General features: G+C 39.4%; 1 protein-coding gene across 1 annotated transcript; it reads right to left on the bottom strand.

Annotated features, from left to right (window-relative positions):
• Positions 1 to 2,579: 2,579 nt before the first annotated feature.
• LOC132519080 (transmembrane protease serine 11F-like) lies at positions 2,580 to 19,640 on the bottom strand. The gene is given in 7 exon segments (XM_060147039.1): positions 2,580 to 2,738; positions 6,775 to 6,917; positions 8,138 to 8,223; positions 8,225 to 8,395; positions 12,142 to 12,343; positions 15,146 to 15,171; positions 19,525 to 19,640. Coding segments are annotated over 7 exon segments (903 nt in total).
• Between the last annotated feature and the right edge of the window lie 91 nt (positions 19,641 to 19,731).

Raw genomic sequence — 19,731 nt, 5'->3', positions numbered from 1 at the left:
GTGCTCGCACACAGGCCCCTCGGTGGCGGCAGCAGCAGCCTTAACGTCTCCCGCCCGCCTCTGGGGTCCGCGCTTTTAGCCGCGGCTCGCGCCCGTCTCTGGATTCCGCGCTTTCAGCCGCGGCTCGCGCCCGTCTCTGAATTCCGCGCTTTCAGCCGCGGCTCGCGCCCGTCTCTGGGGTCCGCGCTTTCAGCCGCGGCTCGCGCCCGTCTCTGGGGTTCGCGCTTTTAGCGGCGGCTCGCGCCTGTCTCTGGAGTTCCTTTAGGCAGCGTTCTTAAACCCCTCTCCTCACGCCCCAGGAAACAAAGAGGGAAGGAAAAGTCTCCTGCCTCTTCTGCAGGTGCAGGCTTTTCCCCGGACTCCCTCCCGGCTAGCTGTGGTGCACTAACCCCTTCAGGCTATGTTCAAGCCGCCAACCCCAGTCCTCTCCCTGCGCTCGGGCCTCAGCTCGCAGCCCCGCCCGCCCCGGCGGGTGAGCAGACAAACCTCTCGGGCTGGTGAGTGCCGGTCGGCACCGATCCTCTGTGCGGGAATATCCCCGCTTTGCCCTCCGCACCCCTGTGGCTGTGCTCTCCTCCACAGCTTCGAAGCTCCCCCCTCCGCCTCCCGCAGTCTCTGCCCGCGAAGGGGCTTCCTAGAGTGTGGAAACTTTTCCTCCTTCACCGCTCCCTCCCACTGGTGCAGGTGCCGTCCCTATTCTTTTGTCTCTGTTTTTTCTTTTGCCCTACCCAGGTACGTGGGGAGTTTCTTGCCTTTTGGGAGGTCTGAGGTCTTCTGCCAGCCTTCAGTAGGTGTTCTGTAGGAGTTGTTCCACGTGTAGATGTATTTCTGGTGTATCTGTGGGGAGGAAGGTGATCTCCGCGTCTTACTCTTCCGCATCTTCCGCCTTCCCTCTCACCTAATTGTTTTTACAATGTAATTTTAAGTATTCTGAAATCAAGTACATGATTTTAAAGAAGAAAGATACAGTTTTTAAAAAGTATATTGTTTTATTGAGTCCTAAACAAATGAATAATAGTTGATAGCCCCTAGTCTATATTGAGAGCCTGCTGTGTACAGACACTGTTCCAAGTAATTTACTTGTAAGCATGCATTTAATCCTCATGATGATCTTAGGTAGGTACTATTTTTATTCTCACTGCAGAAATGAAGAACTAATGCACAGAGATGTTAAGGACACAACTTATACGTGGCAAAGCCAATGTTCAAGCTCAGGCAGCCTGGTGCCAAAACCTGTGCTCTCCATCCCTAGACTTGGGGCTGGTTTAAGCCCCAACGTCATTCACTCATTTGACAAATTAAGTTTATTTACATTAAAACTCATAGAGACATTCCTTTCCATTATAACAAACCTTTATATAATGTATAATATATGCCAAGCACTATCCTAAGTGCTTTGTACAAATCAACTCTCCTAACCTGACATTCTGGTAGGCATCTGACTTGACAGAGAACTGAAGACTTATAAAAGAACCATATGCTAATGTAGGTATATCTAAATAAATAATTGGATGTCTCATTCCAACAAAAATCTAGAGTGCTTGTTTTTTTTTTTTTTTTTTGCGGTATGCGGGCCTCTCACTGCTGTGGCCTCTCCCGTCGCGGAGCACAGGCTCAGCGGCCATGGCTCATGGGCCCAGCCGCTCCGCGGCATGTGGGATTTTCCCGGACCGGGGCACGAACCCGTGTCACCTGCATCGGCAGGTGGACTCTCAACCACTGCGCCACCAGGGAAGCCCTAGAGTGCTTGTTTTGTTATTAATCATTTGAAACTCAACTCTTCTAGCCTTGGTCCCATTGGTTCCTTTTATCTTCTACCCATGGAAGAGTGTTCCCAAGAGTTGTCTTTATTCTCCTTTTTGGTCTAACTCCAAATGATGCATGGATGGCAAGATGCTGTTAAAGAATAAATCAGAAATGCTTAGTAACAATACAACATGCATCCTGAAGCTAGTGCTTGTGTGTATAACCCAATGTTAACAGCAAGTTCAGATACATTTAAACATCTTCTAAATGGTGACTCTCGTGGTTAATGATAATGATCTGTATTACTATTTATAAACCCAGGTTAGAGTTCAAATTATATTACAAATCCCACACTTCTCCATTCTAGCCATTGAATGTCCAGTCATCAGTCCTAGACTGTTGAAGCCCTGAATCCTCAGGGATGATTGCTGTTTGATATTTTGCTATATGAATCCCAAGTGCTCCAAGTAGTGTATGAGGTAAGATTTTGACAGCCCTGGCAGCTCTTCATATCCTGTGGAAAGTGATGTTCCCCATCTTCACTTGGGGGAAACCATGTATAAATATTCATCTGATTAATAAGATCACAGTTTCTCTTGTGAGTGAGGAGTTGGTGCTATTTGTTATTTGCTGTGTCTTCTTCGCTTAGGGTAGAGAAATACTTCTGTCACGTGTATACAAAGTCCACCTTATGATATTAGATTGGTCTGACTCTGAAGGACTTCTTGACATCCAGCACAAGCACTGATTCAAACCACAAGAATATAAATAATACACAATATGCAGGAGTTTTAGCTCTGTGTGCCATGGATAAAATTCATGGTCAATTCACACTAGATACCAGTCTTTGAGGCAATCCAGCCTCGATACTGACTCACTCTTGTGTAGACCCCAGGTTTTTTGGGAAGAGCACGTGATTGTCCCCAACTTACTATACTGACAAGGTACCAGATGTCATGATTATCATAAACCAGAGGTCCACCACAATCTCCCTAGAGAAAAAAATATATTTAAAATTGTTAACATCAATAGGAAGGTCACTGCAGTCATCTCTCTTCCACAGGAAAAATGGAAACTGGTACACAGAACATGCAGCCAAACTAGAGATAGATTATATGATGTTTCTCTCAACTGAGTTAAAATTTTGTGCTAAACTTTAAAGTGAATTGTTTTCTAGAAAGACTAACATTCATTCATATGGAATGGTTACATTATTTCTGGTTCAGCATCCCTAGATTTTTTTGCTAGTTTTATTAGACCCTTTAAGCATGGGGTTTAGTAAGCATTTATCTAAAATATTTAACATGAGGTTGGTATTTGTGCCTAGGTAGAAATTTTCTGTGATCTCTTCTGAATGTCTTAGCTTGACTGGTCTCCTTTTCTGTTACTCACCTAGTTCTAATTTATGTTTGCTTTCTGAATTTTATATAGATTAAATCTCTTTTGGATCAAGGAAGATTAAGTAAATAAACAGTTGTAAGTGTAGAGGTTAAAACTGTGGTCTCAGTAGTTGAACTGCCCAAGTTTCAGGTCTAGTTCTATTAATTACTGGTTGTGTGACCTGAGGTAAGATACACAGGGTAACCTCTCTGTGCCTCTTCCACCTCCTTCATTTATTTTTTCTTTTATCAGCTATTTATTGAATTCCTATTATGTGTCCCAGGCATTCTGATGGACATTGAGGATAAAACGATGACCAAAAATGAACGGTCCCTATGCTCATAGAGCTTGACATTTAGGTTAAAAAAACCACAATATTAAATAAGCCTACAAATATGCAAAATGACAACTGTGATAAGTGCTATGGAAACATACAATGGGGGATTCGACTAGTCAGGGAGGAAAGGGATGTTTGCCTTGATGAGATGTAATTGAGCTGATATCTAAAAGAAGAGGAGTAAATCATGAAAAGAAAGGTGTGGATAAAATGTGTTCTAGACAGAGGGAACAGCATGACAAATGCTCTGGGCATGAAGGAGCCTGGCATATGCAAAGGCCTGTAGAAAGGGGTACTGGAGAGAAGACAGCAACGGGGCAAGTGGTACATAATGAGGCCATAGAGGTAAGGAGAGACTAGTCTATATGGAGCCCTATGGGTCTTTTACAGACGGTTTTGATTTTTATCATAAGATAAAAGCAAAGGTAAACCACTGAAGTTTTAAGTGTTTTAAGGAGGGGGTTGACATGATCAGATTACATCTTGTTAGAAACTGTCCTGGCATTCATTTGACTAATGCACTAAAGGAGCATAAGAATGAATATAAGGGAGATAAACTAGATGGTTAATGTGGTTGGGGGTTGGAGGGAAGGGAAGGGGAGGAGAGAGAGGTTGAGAGAAGAGAGAAAGGCAAGAGATGGTGAAGAGAGATTTTAGGAGGTAAAACCCATGGGATTAGGTAATCAATTGGATATGGGATAAAGAGAGAAATTAGAATGATTTCTAGACTCTGGCTTATTTAACATAATGAAAGGGGATTCCATTCATAGAGATACAAAACATAGGAAGAAGATCAGGTGGGGAGGGGAATAAGAACAGAATCATGTACAACATTTGAATCTGAGATGCCTTTGAAACATCCAACTGGAGCTGCCAAGTAGGAATAGAATATATAAGTCTGGAGATCAAAAAGGAGGTTAGGACTAAAAGTATAAATGTATGAAACATCAACAAAAAGATGATAATTGAAGGTATGAGAGAGAATTAGATTCTCTGGGGAGAAAGTATAGAGTGAAAAAAGAAACAGGCATAGGATAGATTAACATGTATTAGATGGGATTAAGAGAATGAGCCTGAAAAGGAGACAAAGAAGGAGCAGACAGATGTAGGATGAAAATCATTACAAGCCAAGGGAAGACGATATTGCAAGAAAGAGGGAGTGGTAAGCATTATTAAATGCTGTTAAGAGGTTAAAAAAAAAAAAAGAAGACCAAAAAATTTGTATAACGTCATTAGTGGTTCATTGAAAACATCAGGAAGAGAGATTTTGATGCAGTAATAGGGCAAAAACCATATTGAAATGGTTTGAGGGGTTAGTGGGAGGTGAGGAAATTGAGACCATGGGTAGAGACATTTTCACAAATATTTGGTGGTAAAGAGATAAGATGAGAAGCTAGCTGGAGGCATTATGGGTCAAAAAAGAATTGGCTATTTCTTTTTTTCCCTAACTTAAGAGATCTGAATAGAGAAGGATCTAGTTACAAGAGAAACGTTGAGTCTGAAAAGAGAGAGAGAGGACATAATTGCCAGTGTAAAGTTCCCCAGAGGCCAGCAAGAAGAAGAAATGGAGCAAAGAAGGGACCAGCCTTAGCGAAGAGGCAGCTCCTCTGTTGTGATCTAAGCTGAAGGTGGATGACAAGGGTCCGGATGAAGGCATGTCTGTATGCTTGGTGCTGGGAAGATGGGAAACTCCCCTCTTTTGACTTATATTTCTCTTTGAAAATTGGGAAACAAAATCATCAGTTGAGAATAAACAGGCAGGAGAAACTGAAAGTTAAGGAAAGTAGAAAATGGCGGAAGAATTCAGAGAAAGGTAGATTTAGAAAAAAACAAACTAACAAAAAGAGTAAGGTTGTCAGTTTTGTTATCTGGAACCTATAGTGGAACCATGGGTTCTCTTGTATTTTTTCCAGGAGCATTTGACTTTCCAGATACAGGCAGAGAGAGAGAGAGACTAAATAATTGAGTTCTTCCAGGTTTGGGACTTTGTCAGACAGAAATACTGGGAAGAGAGAGCATCAGATGGGCTTGGGGTATTAGCAAAAGTGTTTAAAAAATGATCACAGGGACTCCCTGGCGGTCCAGTGGTTAAGACTCCATGCTTCCACTGCAGGGGGCAGGGGTTTGATCCCTGGTGGGGGAACTAAGATCCCACATGCCACAAGGCGTGGCCAAAAAAAAAAAAAAAAAAGATCACAGTGAAATCTAAATTGGACAAGTGGATGGTAGGTGAAAGGAAAGGATTAATGGGATGTGAAATAGCAGAGAAGCTGTGCTCTACAGGTCTCTATGAAATTGAAGGATGATATTCAGCCAACAAATATTTGTGCCAGGCACTGTTTTAGGTGTTGGTAATACAGCAGTAAAATAAAATAGATGCTCTAAAATGTGTGCCTTCATGGAGCTCACATTCTAGGTTAGCGAAAGAGACAGATAATAAGCCAGTTAAATAAAATATATTGTGTGCTGAATGGTACAAGAGCTAAAGATAAAAATAAAACAGAGAAGGGACACAAAGAATATATGTGTAAGTTGTGTATGTTGGGGGGTGAGGGTTGGAAGGTTGGGGTGTAACAGAGTGTGGCCAAAGAAACAGAAGTAGTTGAAAAGCAGGCAGAAGGATTGAGGATTGTTGTTAAATAGGATGACTTGGGGATTTAGTGTTGCTGGAAATGGAATAGTTTTTGGTGACAAAGCTCAAGGTGTGACCCTAAGTATAGGTGACTGAGGAGGAGTGAAGATCACTGGAGATTAGGAGATCTAGGAACTAAGAATCCAGCATTTAAATGAGTTGACGTTAATATTGCAGGCCTTGGGATGGAGACAAAATCTGTTTCAGGTGTCAGTCGTGAAAGAATGAAAGGGACAAAGAGAGATTTGGAGGTGGGGGAATAAAAACAAGATGCATGAGAGATGATGATAGAGCTGAATAAAGTGGTCTTCAGAGGAGAGGTTTCTCTGTCTTTTGATTCCAAATTTGCTTAAGAAAATAACAATAGACCATAAGAGTTATTGTGTGAACCAGAAATTTAGAGCAATAGACTTTAATTTCCTAATTTGTAAAATAGGGATAATTATAGTAATGCTTCAATCTCATTATATTAAATGAAATAATGTATAGAAAGTGCTTAGCATTGTTTTGGCATAGTAAACACTCAGTACAATCATTTTTGTTATCATGTCTATTTAAGCAAACTGTGTCTTTGGTAAAATTCATGTCATTTTTTTCTCCCAGGTAAAGTATATGCCCAAATTAGAAACAGTTAATGGAAACTTTCCTTTTAAAGTTTTGACCTTGACTTTGGACTTACCTTACATGCATCTACTTTTCCATCCATGAATCCAGCACATAACATTCCTGAAGTTATCAGGCCATCATACACATCCTTTCTGTTACACACATCAGTGCTTATGGTTTCCACCCTGGCCTGCTGAAGTCTATTTTGTGTAGGTCCTATTACAAAAACAAATGTAAAAATGAAAAACATGTTCTTTGAATAGAGTTATATCTAAGACTCAGAAGACACATAAATTGTATATTCCTAGGAACAAAAGCATTAAGATTTTTATTATTTAATTATTGCCTAATTTTATTTTCTGTGTCAAAAATGCCTACGTGCAAGGAACAATACACATACATGACCCAATATTATATCGTATTTGTGGCTCTTCAAGAGTTATTGGAACCCTCAAAACTACATGCAATATTGTGTGTGTATGCCCTTTTTTTTCATGAGAAGAGGGTTCCTCACACTGATCTTGTCCAACTTCACATTTTTCCATGTAAGGGAATTGAGGCTCAGAGGAGTTCATTGATTTTCCAAAAGCTACTCAAGAAGAAACCAGGGTACAAGCTGCACAGGTCTATTTGTCCTACTCTATGCTGTATAGCAGCTGTCCCCAACCTTTTTGGCACCAGGGACCGTTTTCATGGAAGACAGTTTTTCCATGGACCAGTGGGTGTAAGCGTTGGTTCAGTTGGTAATGCGAGCGATGGGGGGCAGCAGATGAAGCTTCTCTCACTTGCCAACTGCTCACCTCCTGCTGTGCGGCCCAGTTCCTAACAGGCTACAGACTGCTACCGGGCCACGGCCTGGGGGTTGGGGACCCCTGCATGTTATTTCAGGTGTTTCAAAACATGAGAAACAAAACAAATGCCCAAGATACAGCAATAATATGACACCAGCAGAGAGTAAGGCCAGTGGTTAGGAGGAGAGAATACTACACAACTGAGTCTAAAAACATTTACAAAACACTTTCATGTTTATGATCATTATATATCCTCATTAAAATTAGGAAGAATTTATACCAAAAAAAGTATATGAAGTATATGCTAGCCGGGAGTGTTTACGTCTGGCAAATATACAATTTGTAATCCTTTACTCCCTTGTACTCCCATAGCATTTTGTTCCTTATAGTATCTAAAACGGTCTGTTCTGTTCATCATGTTATTGACCTCTCCCTTTCCTCACCACTGCTCCAATTAATTGTGAACTCCTCAAGGACAGGTATCTGATTCCTTTTACTTTTTAACCCACAGTACCTTGTTCTTGTCAGAGCCATACACATTAGAAACATCCACATTTTAATGAAGAGTCTAAAGCGGTATCCCCTAGATGCCTCATTAGATCCCAAGATAAAATTGTACTAAGTAAATTATGTTGAACAGCTCACCATCATCTACAATGGATCCAAACCTTGTGATGAATACACTTGTTTTAGACGGCAACTTTATGGATGAATCTGGGAGGCAAACTCTGAACTACATTTGAAAACTCAACTCGGGTAGCAAGCTAAGCCAAAGCAATGTCATTTTCATTTGTTTCTCTATGGTAATTCTCATGAAAGGTAATTTTCCTCACACTTCGTTGCACTGCGGGTGGTGTTATAGTCGTGCCAAAAGTAGCAATCCATTGACTTGGGTCTTTATGTCTGCAAAATATAAAGGGTAAAATGTGTGATGCTTAACTGTTATCCTTTAAAAAAAGATTGAGACCATATTCTCCCCAACTATTGGAATTATGCTCCTGAAAAATCCCTATGGTGAGAGAATTTGCAGTTGATGACCTTATGGAAAAAAGAGGTTAAAATATTGATACAAATGAGAGTATGAAAGCCCTTAAAATATTTTACATACTCTAAAATTAAAGAGAGTACAGTAACTAAATGGAATTCCATGCTATGTTTGGAATAATAATAGTAATGGCTACTATACAATTAGTTTCTAATATTTTAATTCCTTGTTTATTAGAAACTCTTCAAATTTGATTTCTTCTATAATTTCAGTGAAGTATGTAGAAATTAATTTTGATTTGTTTTGGATATTATGCACCATAAGAGATATTTTCCTTCTATATGAGACACTCCATCCATTCTTATTTTATGACTCACCTGTCAGTTCTTGTTTACTGGGTCTTACCTTGATCTTTGAGATAAAGTGCAATTTGTCTGCTTCACAAACCCTCATATGTACACAGGATTGTTTCTCCACCCAAGGCCCATACCCTGCCCCAATACTCAAGGGCTAAGCAGCCCTATTCAGTGTCATGTTGTTAGTGCTCCCACTGCCTTTGACCTGGCCTAGTCAGTCCCTCTTACTATTTTTGAGGCTCTTCCTTAACACAGATGCTTTTCTCTACCACAAGGTTACATAACAAGCAAATTCTGTCTACTCCTATCATCTCTTTACCTCCCTATTCTAATCTAAAGCCCAGTTCCCTCTTTGTCTAATTATCCCTTTCAAGAATGACTAGAAATATATAGAAACTTGAAATTCTCTATGTAGAAGAAAATTATTTAAAAGCAAATCACACAGAAGAGAATTCAGAAAGGGGATTTCCTTGTTCATGCAGGATTACTGTGTTGGTGAATCATAACTTTTAAGTATAATGAAAAACCTGAAAGATCAGTAGTTTTCAGAGTACTCTGCACTGCCCTAGGGATGAGCAGGCAGAGCCTAGGGGTGGAGGGATTGGGATATGGGGAGGGCTCCTCTCTCATCTGTTTTTGTTTTTTAATTTCCACTTGGTTATGTATATAATTTGTTTTTTCTTTTTGTCTGCGTTGGGTCTTCATTGCTGCACATGGGTTTTCTCTAGTTGTGGTGAGCGGGGGCTACCCTTCGCTACAGTGTGCAGGCTTCTCATTGGGGCAGCTTCTCTTGCTGTAGAGCACAGGCTCTAAGCACGCGTGCTTCAGTAGTTGCAGCACATGGACTCAGTAGTTGAGGTCCGCAAGCCCTAGAGCGTGGGGGCTTCAGTAGTTGTGGTGCACAGGCTCTAGGGCATGCAGGCTTCAGTAGTAATGGCATGTGGGCTCAGTGGTTGTGGCTCGCAGGATCTAGAGTGCAGACTCGGTAGTTGTGGTGCATGGGCTTAGTTGCTCCACGGCATATGGGATCTTCCTGGACCAGGGATTGAACCCGTGTCCTCTGTATTGGCAGGCGGATTCTTAACCACTGCGGCACCAGGGAAGTGCCTCTCATGTGTTTTACTTATTTACACTTTAAAGGGAGATTTTATTCAAAGCAGAAATCTTAGGGCTGAAGCATTCATTTGAAAAATAGAATTCTGGAAGCTACAAAGACATATGTTACTTCAGTCCTTAAGGAGCTTGTAAGCTAATGGAGTGGACAAAACAGGAATACCCATCTCTTCATGCATCATCAACCAGAAAGGGAGTCTCCATTCCTAGGCACAGTTCAATATGTTTTGTGGATAAGAACACTAAGACTCACTAAGAAGTTAAATGGCTTGCCAGATAAGTCACATATCCACCTGGTTACTGTCAGAGAGAGATGGCCTAGGTCTCATGATATCCTGTCAAGAACTTTTTCCCTACACACTCTTGTTTCACAAAGACTGGCATCATTTTTCATGGACATAAAGGTACTAACATTTGTCTTAAACAAAATGTTTTAAAATACACTAATTCTATAGGGAAAAAACATAAAAAATTTAAAAGTATTTGGATAATTGTGAAATTGTCTTCAAAGAATCTTTATTTTTCCTTCACAACAGTACACTGTATTATGCAGTTACATGAAATTATATCACCTGCGAAATGGAACCCTTTCTCTCCAGGATCATTACCTTTCCCAACTCTTTTATATTATTATTATTACTGGCATAAAATATGCTATTACATTTCTCATATTTTAAAAAAATCCTTCCTTTGAGTCCACAACCACCCCCAACTGTCAAATTTCTCTGCTCCCATTCATTTAAAAACTCCTTGAAAGTGGCATCTAAACTCACTACATCCAATCCTTCTCCTTCTTTTCTCTCTTGAATTCATTCCCGTTCCCATCATATAATCACAGTTTCTTTTATCAAGGTCACCAGTTATCTCTATTTTTATCAAACTCAATGGCCGATCCCCATGTAGGTCTGCCAACACACAGAGATGGCACTGGACCTGCCGAAAATGTATCTCAGTCATTATAGCTTCTATTCTTCACTAAATGCATTGACATTCTGGGCTTATTTATTTTTAATTTATATAAGCAAAGATCAGTTACAAAGCAAAATAGATGACACTCCCAAACACAAGTGTGAAGATTGGAGGAGTCTGTAAACATGAAAAAAAATCAGAAAGCCTTGAAAAATTAGTGAGACTCAAGTTTACCTAAGGCATGATGCTAGTTATTTTCAGGGTTGTGAATTTGTGTGAGTCCCTTTTCTCTTCTTTCATGAGAGAGTGACAATCACCTTAAATTCATTAGGTTATTCTCATTGCATGTCTGCTCCATAAATAAAGGTGTAGGCATCTTGAAACAATTTGGGTGTTACCACAGAAGGATGACCAAGCACCTCCTAGACACACCAAGGATAGTTTCCTCTGAAAGGGTGTGTGAACAGTGCCACTGGCCAGGGCTTTACTCAGAGCTTTTGTGTTTTGAGGGTTTAAAAGGAAAAACTTTCTGTACCCTGATAGTGAAACCTCAGGGAGAAAAGATAGTGTGTCCCTGGTCTTGGGGCAATAGCGTGCCTGTGCATGTCTGTGTATGTGAAGTGATATAGCTGAGTGTTAAGAGCTACAACTGTGAAAGCCCAAGCAGAGAGCTCCTTTTAGATTGTGTGTGATCAGTCTTACATTCTATGAGGGCAGTGATAAAGGCTGGCTGGTCTCTTTCACCATCCACACACCTCTCTGGTCCATAAAAGCCCACACAGTTCTTGGATAATGCAATTGGAAGGGAGAGCTTCAAGAGTGATACCTTTGATTTTTTTCTTTTTTCTTATTTGATGTTTTTCTCATCACTTACTAAAGTGATGGTGGATGTTGATAGTTGGAGGATAGATGGAATAATATTTTTTAAAGTGGCTGAATTTTCTCTTTAAATAGGTAGAAGAGTTTAAATTTGTTACATGTATAATAGTCTTTAAACTAAAATAATTTATGGTATAGTAGAAAAGATCACACTGGTGTCATGATGCTACAAGAGAATATGTTGTAAGAGCCATAAGAATGATGCAAAACAAACATGATAGATACGGAGAGAAGGGTGAGGGGATGAGTATGATTGGGGCATAGAGCAACCATAATGTATTTAGGGGACAGGGTCCATCCAGAATGGAGTAGAGGCTAAGCTGGTGAGATTGAACTCTTCCCAGCACTAAATTGACGGTAATTAATAACTGAGTAAGGAAGACTAGCAACAGCTCTAATAAACTTACTTGCGGAAGCAGTGAGCGGCCGTGAGCAGCCAAGTGTTACTGATAAGGCTAGCTCCGCACTGATGGCCTGCCCCTATGAGCTGGAGGCTGGCCTGCCATGGCCACTCCCCTTCCACAGCTGTTTCACTTCCTTGGACAACCCTTTCAGTAGAAGAGGATGCTGGTAATGGCATGTATGAAGATGTCATCCTTATTCCACAGTCTGTCACAGAAACGTGTTAGTTTGCTTTCATGAAAAGGAGTGGAAGAAAAGCACATCCTGATTTGCACTGTGTGCAGATGGTTAGACAGTCCATTGAACCTGCTATTCTTTAACCCATTCCTAGCACTCAGTCTCTGGGGTTATTCTGTAGGGGTCCTACTAATCCTATTGAGGTTCAGAAGAAATATTTACCAACATTTCAAGGCATCGAAACCAGGAATTAACTTCGGTCTCCATATAAAGCATATACGGATGAATAAACAGGTGGGTAGATAAATTACTGAGCATAAAAATGTATAGATCCTCTGCTAAGGGTTTCAGATACATATATAGCAAAATACTTTTCAAATGAGAAAACTCGGCTCTGGAGGAGAACGTAAACTACTGGAGGTCACCCAGGTGGTAAATGACAGAGTTGTATATAAAATTAGAAGGATCCACATCAAAGCTTGTATTCTTACTACTGAGAGAGAGCCCAACACTGAATGTCGGTCATGATTCTGCCTTGACATGAATCTGTAGACTGTCTTTGTAAAGCCCTGATATTTAAGTCTTAAATACAATGACTTTTTTGCTTTTCTAAAATTTAAAAGACTAGTTTTAAAAAAAATTCTGATTCCCTGATAGCAAACCCTCAATTGATTAGACTTCAAATCAACCTTAAGTAATACTTGAAAGTATATTAGCATACTTTATTAATGTGCTTTTTAATTATTTATATTTTGTTAAGAATACAAGTGTTTTTTTTCTTTACAAAAAGGGGTTTTATTCAAAAACAGGTAAAAATAGTTGCCTGAAATCATATTTACAAATTTATCATAAATCCCTTAGTGTTAAATAGCTTTAGCTTAAGGTGACCATAAAATTGAACAAATAGAGTGTCTAGGTTAATATGGTGCCATATCAGTAGTGCCTAATACTTCCTCTCCCAACTTCCCCTTAAAGTAAGCATAAAGATAATAATAATAAAAATAATATCTACTAGTTATGAGCCAGGCCCTGTACATAGTGTTACATATATTTTCCCTAATTTTTATAACAACCCTCTATGTTAGATGTTATTATCCTCATATTGCAGATGAAAAAAATTGAGTCTATGGTATTGTTCAAAGGCAAAAGGAGCAAAATCACCAGAAATTAAGGAAGGATAAGAAAAATTATAAATTCTGATAGTAATTTTCAGTAACTGCAGTGTTTGGTTGGTTGGTTTAAAAAGCAACTTCTTAGATGACTCAAGCTATATCCCTGAACCAGAATTGTGTGGAGAACCCCAACAATTCCGACAAAGCCACTGCTATTGTGATTCCCTAGCCCAGGGAATAAAGCTAGCCAAATAGAAACTATAGTTTGAACCATCCAGTTGTGACCCATCAAGTCTTTTCTCTCTGTGTGTGTTCAAAAGAAGCCACACTGTCCAGCACACCATCCTATCTAGGGACACAGGAAAGATGAAAAGTTCTATGAAAATGTAGTTATTTTATTAAATGGTCTGAATGTGTACCCCAAAATTTATAGTTGAAATCCTAACCCTTAAAGGTGGTGGTATTAGTAGGTGAAGGTGCTTAAGTCATGAGGATGGAGCTCTCGTGAATGGGATTAGGGCCTTACGGAAGAGTGTGCACAGGGATCCCTAGCCTCTTCCACCATTTGACTATACAGCAAGATGTCTGAGTCAGAAGAGGGCCCTCACCGGACCATACTGGCACCCTGATCTCAGACTTCTAGCCTTCAGAACTGTGAGAAATATATTTCTGCCATTTATAAACTACCCCATCTATGGTATTTTGTTATCACACAAGGAATGGACTAATGAAAAGCAATTTAAACAGAGAAAGAAAGAGCACTGGCACCAGTGAATGCTGGAGCTGGTGGTACTCTAAAATGGGTGGTTGATGTAGTTTTCATATACTCTCTTTGTAAGATCAGAAATTAATCCTGCATCTAACTGTATGGCATGGTTAAGGTCCTCTAAATCAGATGATATATAAACTCAGAAGACAGACATATCTCAGAAAGTTTTCTTCAAAAAATTTTAGGACATGTGCTTGGTATCAGCAAAGATATGCAAGAAGACATGATCTTATTAAACAAAAGTAGCCAAACATGGGCTTCCCTGGTGGCGCAGTGGTTGAGAGTCCTCCTGCTGATGCAGGGGACACGTGTTCGTGTCCCGGTCCGGGAAGATCCCTCATGCCGCGGAGCGGCTGCCATGGCCGCTGAGCCTGGGCGTCCGGAGCCTGTTGCTCCACAATGGGAGAGGCCACAGCAGTGAGAGGCCCGCATACCACCAAAAAAAAAAAAAAAAAAAAAAAAAAAGTAGCCAAACATAAGGGGAAAATATGCTGTGATAAGAGTACACATAACGAAAGAGTTGTCTGTCACTAAAGAAAATTCAAAATATCACAGAAATGTCATAACATATAAAATCCACATAGAAGTAGTAAAAAGAAAAAGTGACACCAAATAACAGAGATAAGTGATTTTGGGGAGTATAGATCTGATGAGATCTTTCAGAATGCAGAGGAAAGTAACCTGAGCTGGAACTAGAAATAATGATTGACATGGAGAGCAGAAAATGGACATTCAGGTAATAAATCATTTGTGTTCCTGAGGAAGAAAAAAAAGAACAATTGGAACAGAATCAATCATCAAATTTATAGAGGAAGAACATTTTTCCAGAATGAGAACATTGAAAATGCTCATAATTTCCCAAAGTTTAGTGCCAAATGTAACCACATCTAGATCTCTTGGCAAAAAAAAAAAGAAAGAAAGAAAAAAAGTTAAAGGATAAAGATTTCCTACCTTCATCCAGAAACCAAAAAGGTAACCTATATAAGAATAAAAATCACACCAGCCTTAGACTTCTACTCTATAACAAAAACACTAGAATAAAAGGCAATAATGTATATACAATTATTTGGGAAAGTTTATGGTCCAATAATCCTATAAAATGAGAAAAAGGAAGTAGAAAGAGATTCTGACATGCGAGTTCTCAGAAAATATACCATCTGTATAATTTTCTTGTTTAAAAATAACTTGAATATAGCTGATTCACTTTGTTATAAAGCAGACACTAACACACCATTGTAAAGCAATTATACTCCAATAAAGATGTTTAAAAAAAAAGAAACAGAAAAAAGAAAAAAAATAACTTGAAGATAGAGTTCAGCAAGCAAAAAGGTGAATTTAAATCAAGACTCAAGAATGAGAAATAGTAAAAATATAACAAGAGTCTTTAGTGATGGGTAAATAATTGTAATATTGGGATAAAATGGAACATGATATTTTGAAAAAGAATATTAATAGATTAATAGATTTCCTGGACATTTCACTTCTCTTCATTTAATGAGAGCTATGTATGTGGCAGAAGAAAATATTTGTGGTAGAATTTTGGTTATTGAGGATGGTCATAGAATATCATTATTTTTTTTTTTTTTTTTTTTTTTGCGGTACGCGGGCCTCTCACCGCTGTGGCCTCTCCCGCCGCGGAGCACAGGCTCCGGACGCGCAGGCTCAGCGGCCATGGCTCACGGGCCCAGCCGCTCCGCGGCATGTGGGATCCTCCCGGACCGGGTCACGCACCCGCGTCTCCAGCATCGGCAGGCGGACTCTCAACCACTGCGCCACCAGGGAAGCCCGAATATCATTATTTTGATATTAAAACAACCTTTATAGTAAAAAGTCAGTATACATGACCAAGAAGGCCGAAAAGTGATTTTTAAAAATTGTAAAATAAGAAACTCTACAATTTTAACATTTTTTATGATGGATATTTTACTTTAGCTTATATAATCATGTATTAGGGAAATTATATTATTAGGAATTGAGATTTAGTTTGAGATTGCCATTTACAGAGTGCTGGAAAATGTCATATTTTTCTTTGGAATATAATTGATTAAAAATAAAGGTGGAGGGCTTCGCTGGTGGCGCAGTGGTTGAGAGTCCGCCTGCCAATGCAGGGGACGCGGGTTCGTGCCCCGGTCCGGGAAGATCCCACATGCCGCGGAGCGGCTGCGCCTGTGAGCCATGGCCGCTGAGCCTGCGCGTCCGGAGCCCGTGCTCCGCGACGGGAGAGGCCACAGCGGTGAGAGGCCCGCGTACCGCAAAAAAAAAAAAATAAAATAAAGGTGGATACCATACTCTTCATCATTTCTAATTACTTCAGGAAGAAGTTGTCACTATTACGTGTGGAGATTCTATCTCAAAATGTATTTAAAGGATTTTCCTGATGTCTAACAATAGAGACATTCACTTTAGATGATCTGTTTCTTCACTTCATGGCTGCTGGGAGGGGAAAAGATTCTAGGTCCAAAGGACAAGCCTTATTTTTTGGTATTAAGTCAGAAGTAACTACACTTGGAAATACTTAATTGGAAGCAATGAACAGAGCTGGAACACCTAATGCCTGTGAGACGTATACTAGAGTTCAGGGGGAGGAGTAAGAAAATAAAAAGACACAGTCCCTTACCTTGGCACTTACAATCTTATTTGAAACACATTATTTTACTTTCTCTAATTATATGTTGGCATAGAAAAACAGAAATGTCTCTCAGTTTGGTTTCCAACCAGTTGTGAGGTAGTTTTAGTTTCATAACCTTTTGAACTTCATTTTCTTCCACTTTTGGGGGAAAATAAAACGAGAACTTTTCTGAGTTTGTGTTGTGAGGAATCAATGATGAGATGAATAAGAAATTGTTTTAAATTGGAAATAAACTAGAGAACCTCTTTACAGTTCATGTCAATGTTTCTTCCAACAGGGGTCAACCTTCATAAAGGTGTCTGTTTCTTTGATACTATAGAAGCTAACCCCCATAACTAACCAGTAAAGACCTCTGGGAGTCAGAATACCTGTACTTTAATTCTTCCCCCAAGGCTTGCTAGTCCCATGTCTGACATCTTACTTGAGTCTAGTTTCCTTAAAATGGTGGAAATAATACCTACCCTTTCATGTTTTGGAAAAGATCCAACATGATGATACATATATGGGGGGAAATTAAAAACCCATGGCAATGCCCATGAGTCTTCAGCTGAAAAGAAACCAGTGAAAATGATAAGCAAAGAAACAAGCAGCAAAGGAATGAAGAACTCAGCTCAGGGCTCATTTAGCTCTCAAAAAAAAAAAAGTTCTTTATCAGTATAACAACTGACACTAGAGCATTTACATAAGGACTATCTGTGATTCAGCAAAGCATAGGAAGGACCATGACTCACAAAGTAATTGAAAAAACACCTCACAGACACAAGGGACAAGAAAAACAGGTTATGTTACTCTGATTCAAACTATTTTACTTTACTTCCTTAGTATGATGTTTTAGTTCTGTTTCCTTCTCTCCCTTAAAAAAATATTATAGACCACAAGAATGGAAATGGTGGGTCATTATGATGAGGAAGAGATGAGGAGATGATGAGGTGGTGGAGAAGGAGGGAAATGTTCCCAAGTGTGTGGTTTTGTGTGTGTTTGTGTATATGATAGAACAATAACTCAGGGCTGGAGGGGAAGAAAAAATTATATGTTTGAATCGTGAAGCATTTTGTTTTATTTTTGTTGAGTAATATTGAGCTGCCAACTCTAATCAAAAGATTTGAAAAAATTCATTCCATTGGTTATATTTAGATCTGGTTAGAAAAACAGAGGAAAATCTGAATTAGTCTATCAATGGGGCCTAAGAAGTTAAGTTAACAGGTAAAATGTTGGATACCTGTTTAAATTTGAAATTCGTATAAACAATAAATAAATTTTTAGTGTAAGTATATTTTATGCCATATTTGACATCCTCCCACATTCCACAGCTGCACAGCCCGGGTTTGAAACCCAGCTGAGCCATTTATTTGCAAGGACAAGCAATAGTTGAAATATACTTATACTAAAAAACTATTTTTTGTTTACTGAAATTCAGATTAAACAGAGTGTGATTGATCTGTGAATATATTTTTCTGGATGTGTATTGTCATGAGTGTGTGTGTGTGTGTGTGTGTGTGTGTGTGTGCTTGTGTGGAGAGAGACAGGGATGAAATGTAGATGACTCCAGGTGGAGTAAGTGTAAGAAATATTATTTTAAGTTTCTAAAATAGAATTTATTTTTCTTTGTATTATAATAATATTGGTATATATGTTACACAAAATTTTGAAAATACATAAGAGTGTAAAGAAAAATTTTAAATCCACAATCTCATCACCTGGAGGTAATCGCTGTTAAAATTTTGAGTTATGCCCGAATTTTTCTTTCTCTTCACTCCTCATACCTACAAATATAAAATTATTATAAAAATTTAAAGATATACAAATGCTAACATTTATTAAGTACTTAAATATATATGCCAGGCAGCTTACTAAGTGCTTCATGGGAATTAACTCACTAAATTCTCAGTGAAAACCCTATGAGGTAGGTATTATTGTTCCTACCATTTTACAGGTGGGAGAAAAAGGCAAAGAGAAATTAAGCAACTTGTCCAAGGTCACCTAGTAAGTTAGTGGCCCCACTGGGATTCAAATCTGATTAGTGCACCCCTGGAGTATGGTTTATATGGTTCCTCCACCACTGTAATTGAAGGAATAAGCCACATCCACAACCATGCATTCATTTTATAACATTTAATCTACTAAAGATGTCAGTACCACAGACCTATTTTTTTAATTTTAATTTTTATTTGGAATTAGGAATAAGACATTACCCTATAGAAAGACAGTGCTACTGCTCCAACAGAATAAGCCATCAGCAGTTTCTGTGACCAACCAGAAGTTTATGACGGAGTGAGCTTTTCTATATGGCTCAGCACATAACTAAGAATTTAATTTTCAGATTAGATATGTTTGTGTTTAATCCCTAGCTCTGCTGTTTACTAGCTGTATAACCTTGGGCAGGTGACTTTTCAAACCTTAGTTTTCTAATTTTTTTAAACAAGGCTACTAAGAGTCTCTATCCTACTGACAGGTTCATGAGAGTACAACTTGTATAGTCTTACAGGACACTTCCTACCAGAAGGGCTCCCACTTGGTTTAATGTTCTACTGTGCCATCTTGAAATTCTTAGTTATTTTAACTGTGAACATGTGCATGAGCAGAGGCAGTACACTGGGTAACAGTGAGCACATATGATTGTGATCAAGCAGTAGTGCCCACATCTGTAGGCTCAAGTCCCAAGGCACCACGGGCAGCATAGGTGACAAGCTGTGAGCCTCACTGTCTGGAGCACATGTACATGTCTGAGCGGGCTGCCAGAATGGGACCTTGGTTCAGGTTGGTAGTGACAATTGTGGCAGCAGCAATAGAGGTAGCAGTAGCAGTGGTAGTGGCCATTGCACAAGAAAGGTCCTCACATGGACACAGGGATGAGACGGTGGTAGAAGACCAGCTCATCCTTCTGTTCCAGAGCTCTCCCTGCAAAGTC

Source organism: Lagenorhynchus albirostris, chromosome 4 (assembly GCF_949774975.1).
Source record: "Lagenorhynchus albirostris chromosome 4, mLagAlb1.1, whole genome shotgun sequence".
NCBI lineage: Eukaryota > Metazoa > Chordata > Mammalia > Artiodactyla > Delphinidae > Lagenorhynchus > Lagenorhynchus albirostris.
This window is presented reverse-complemented; position numbering and strand designations above follow the sequence as displayed.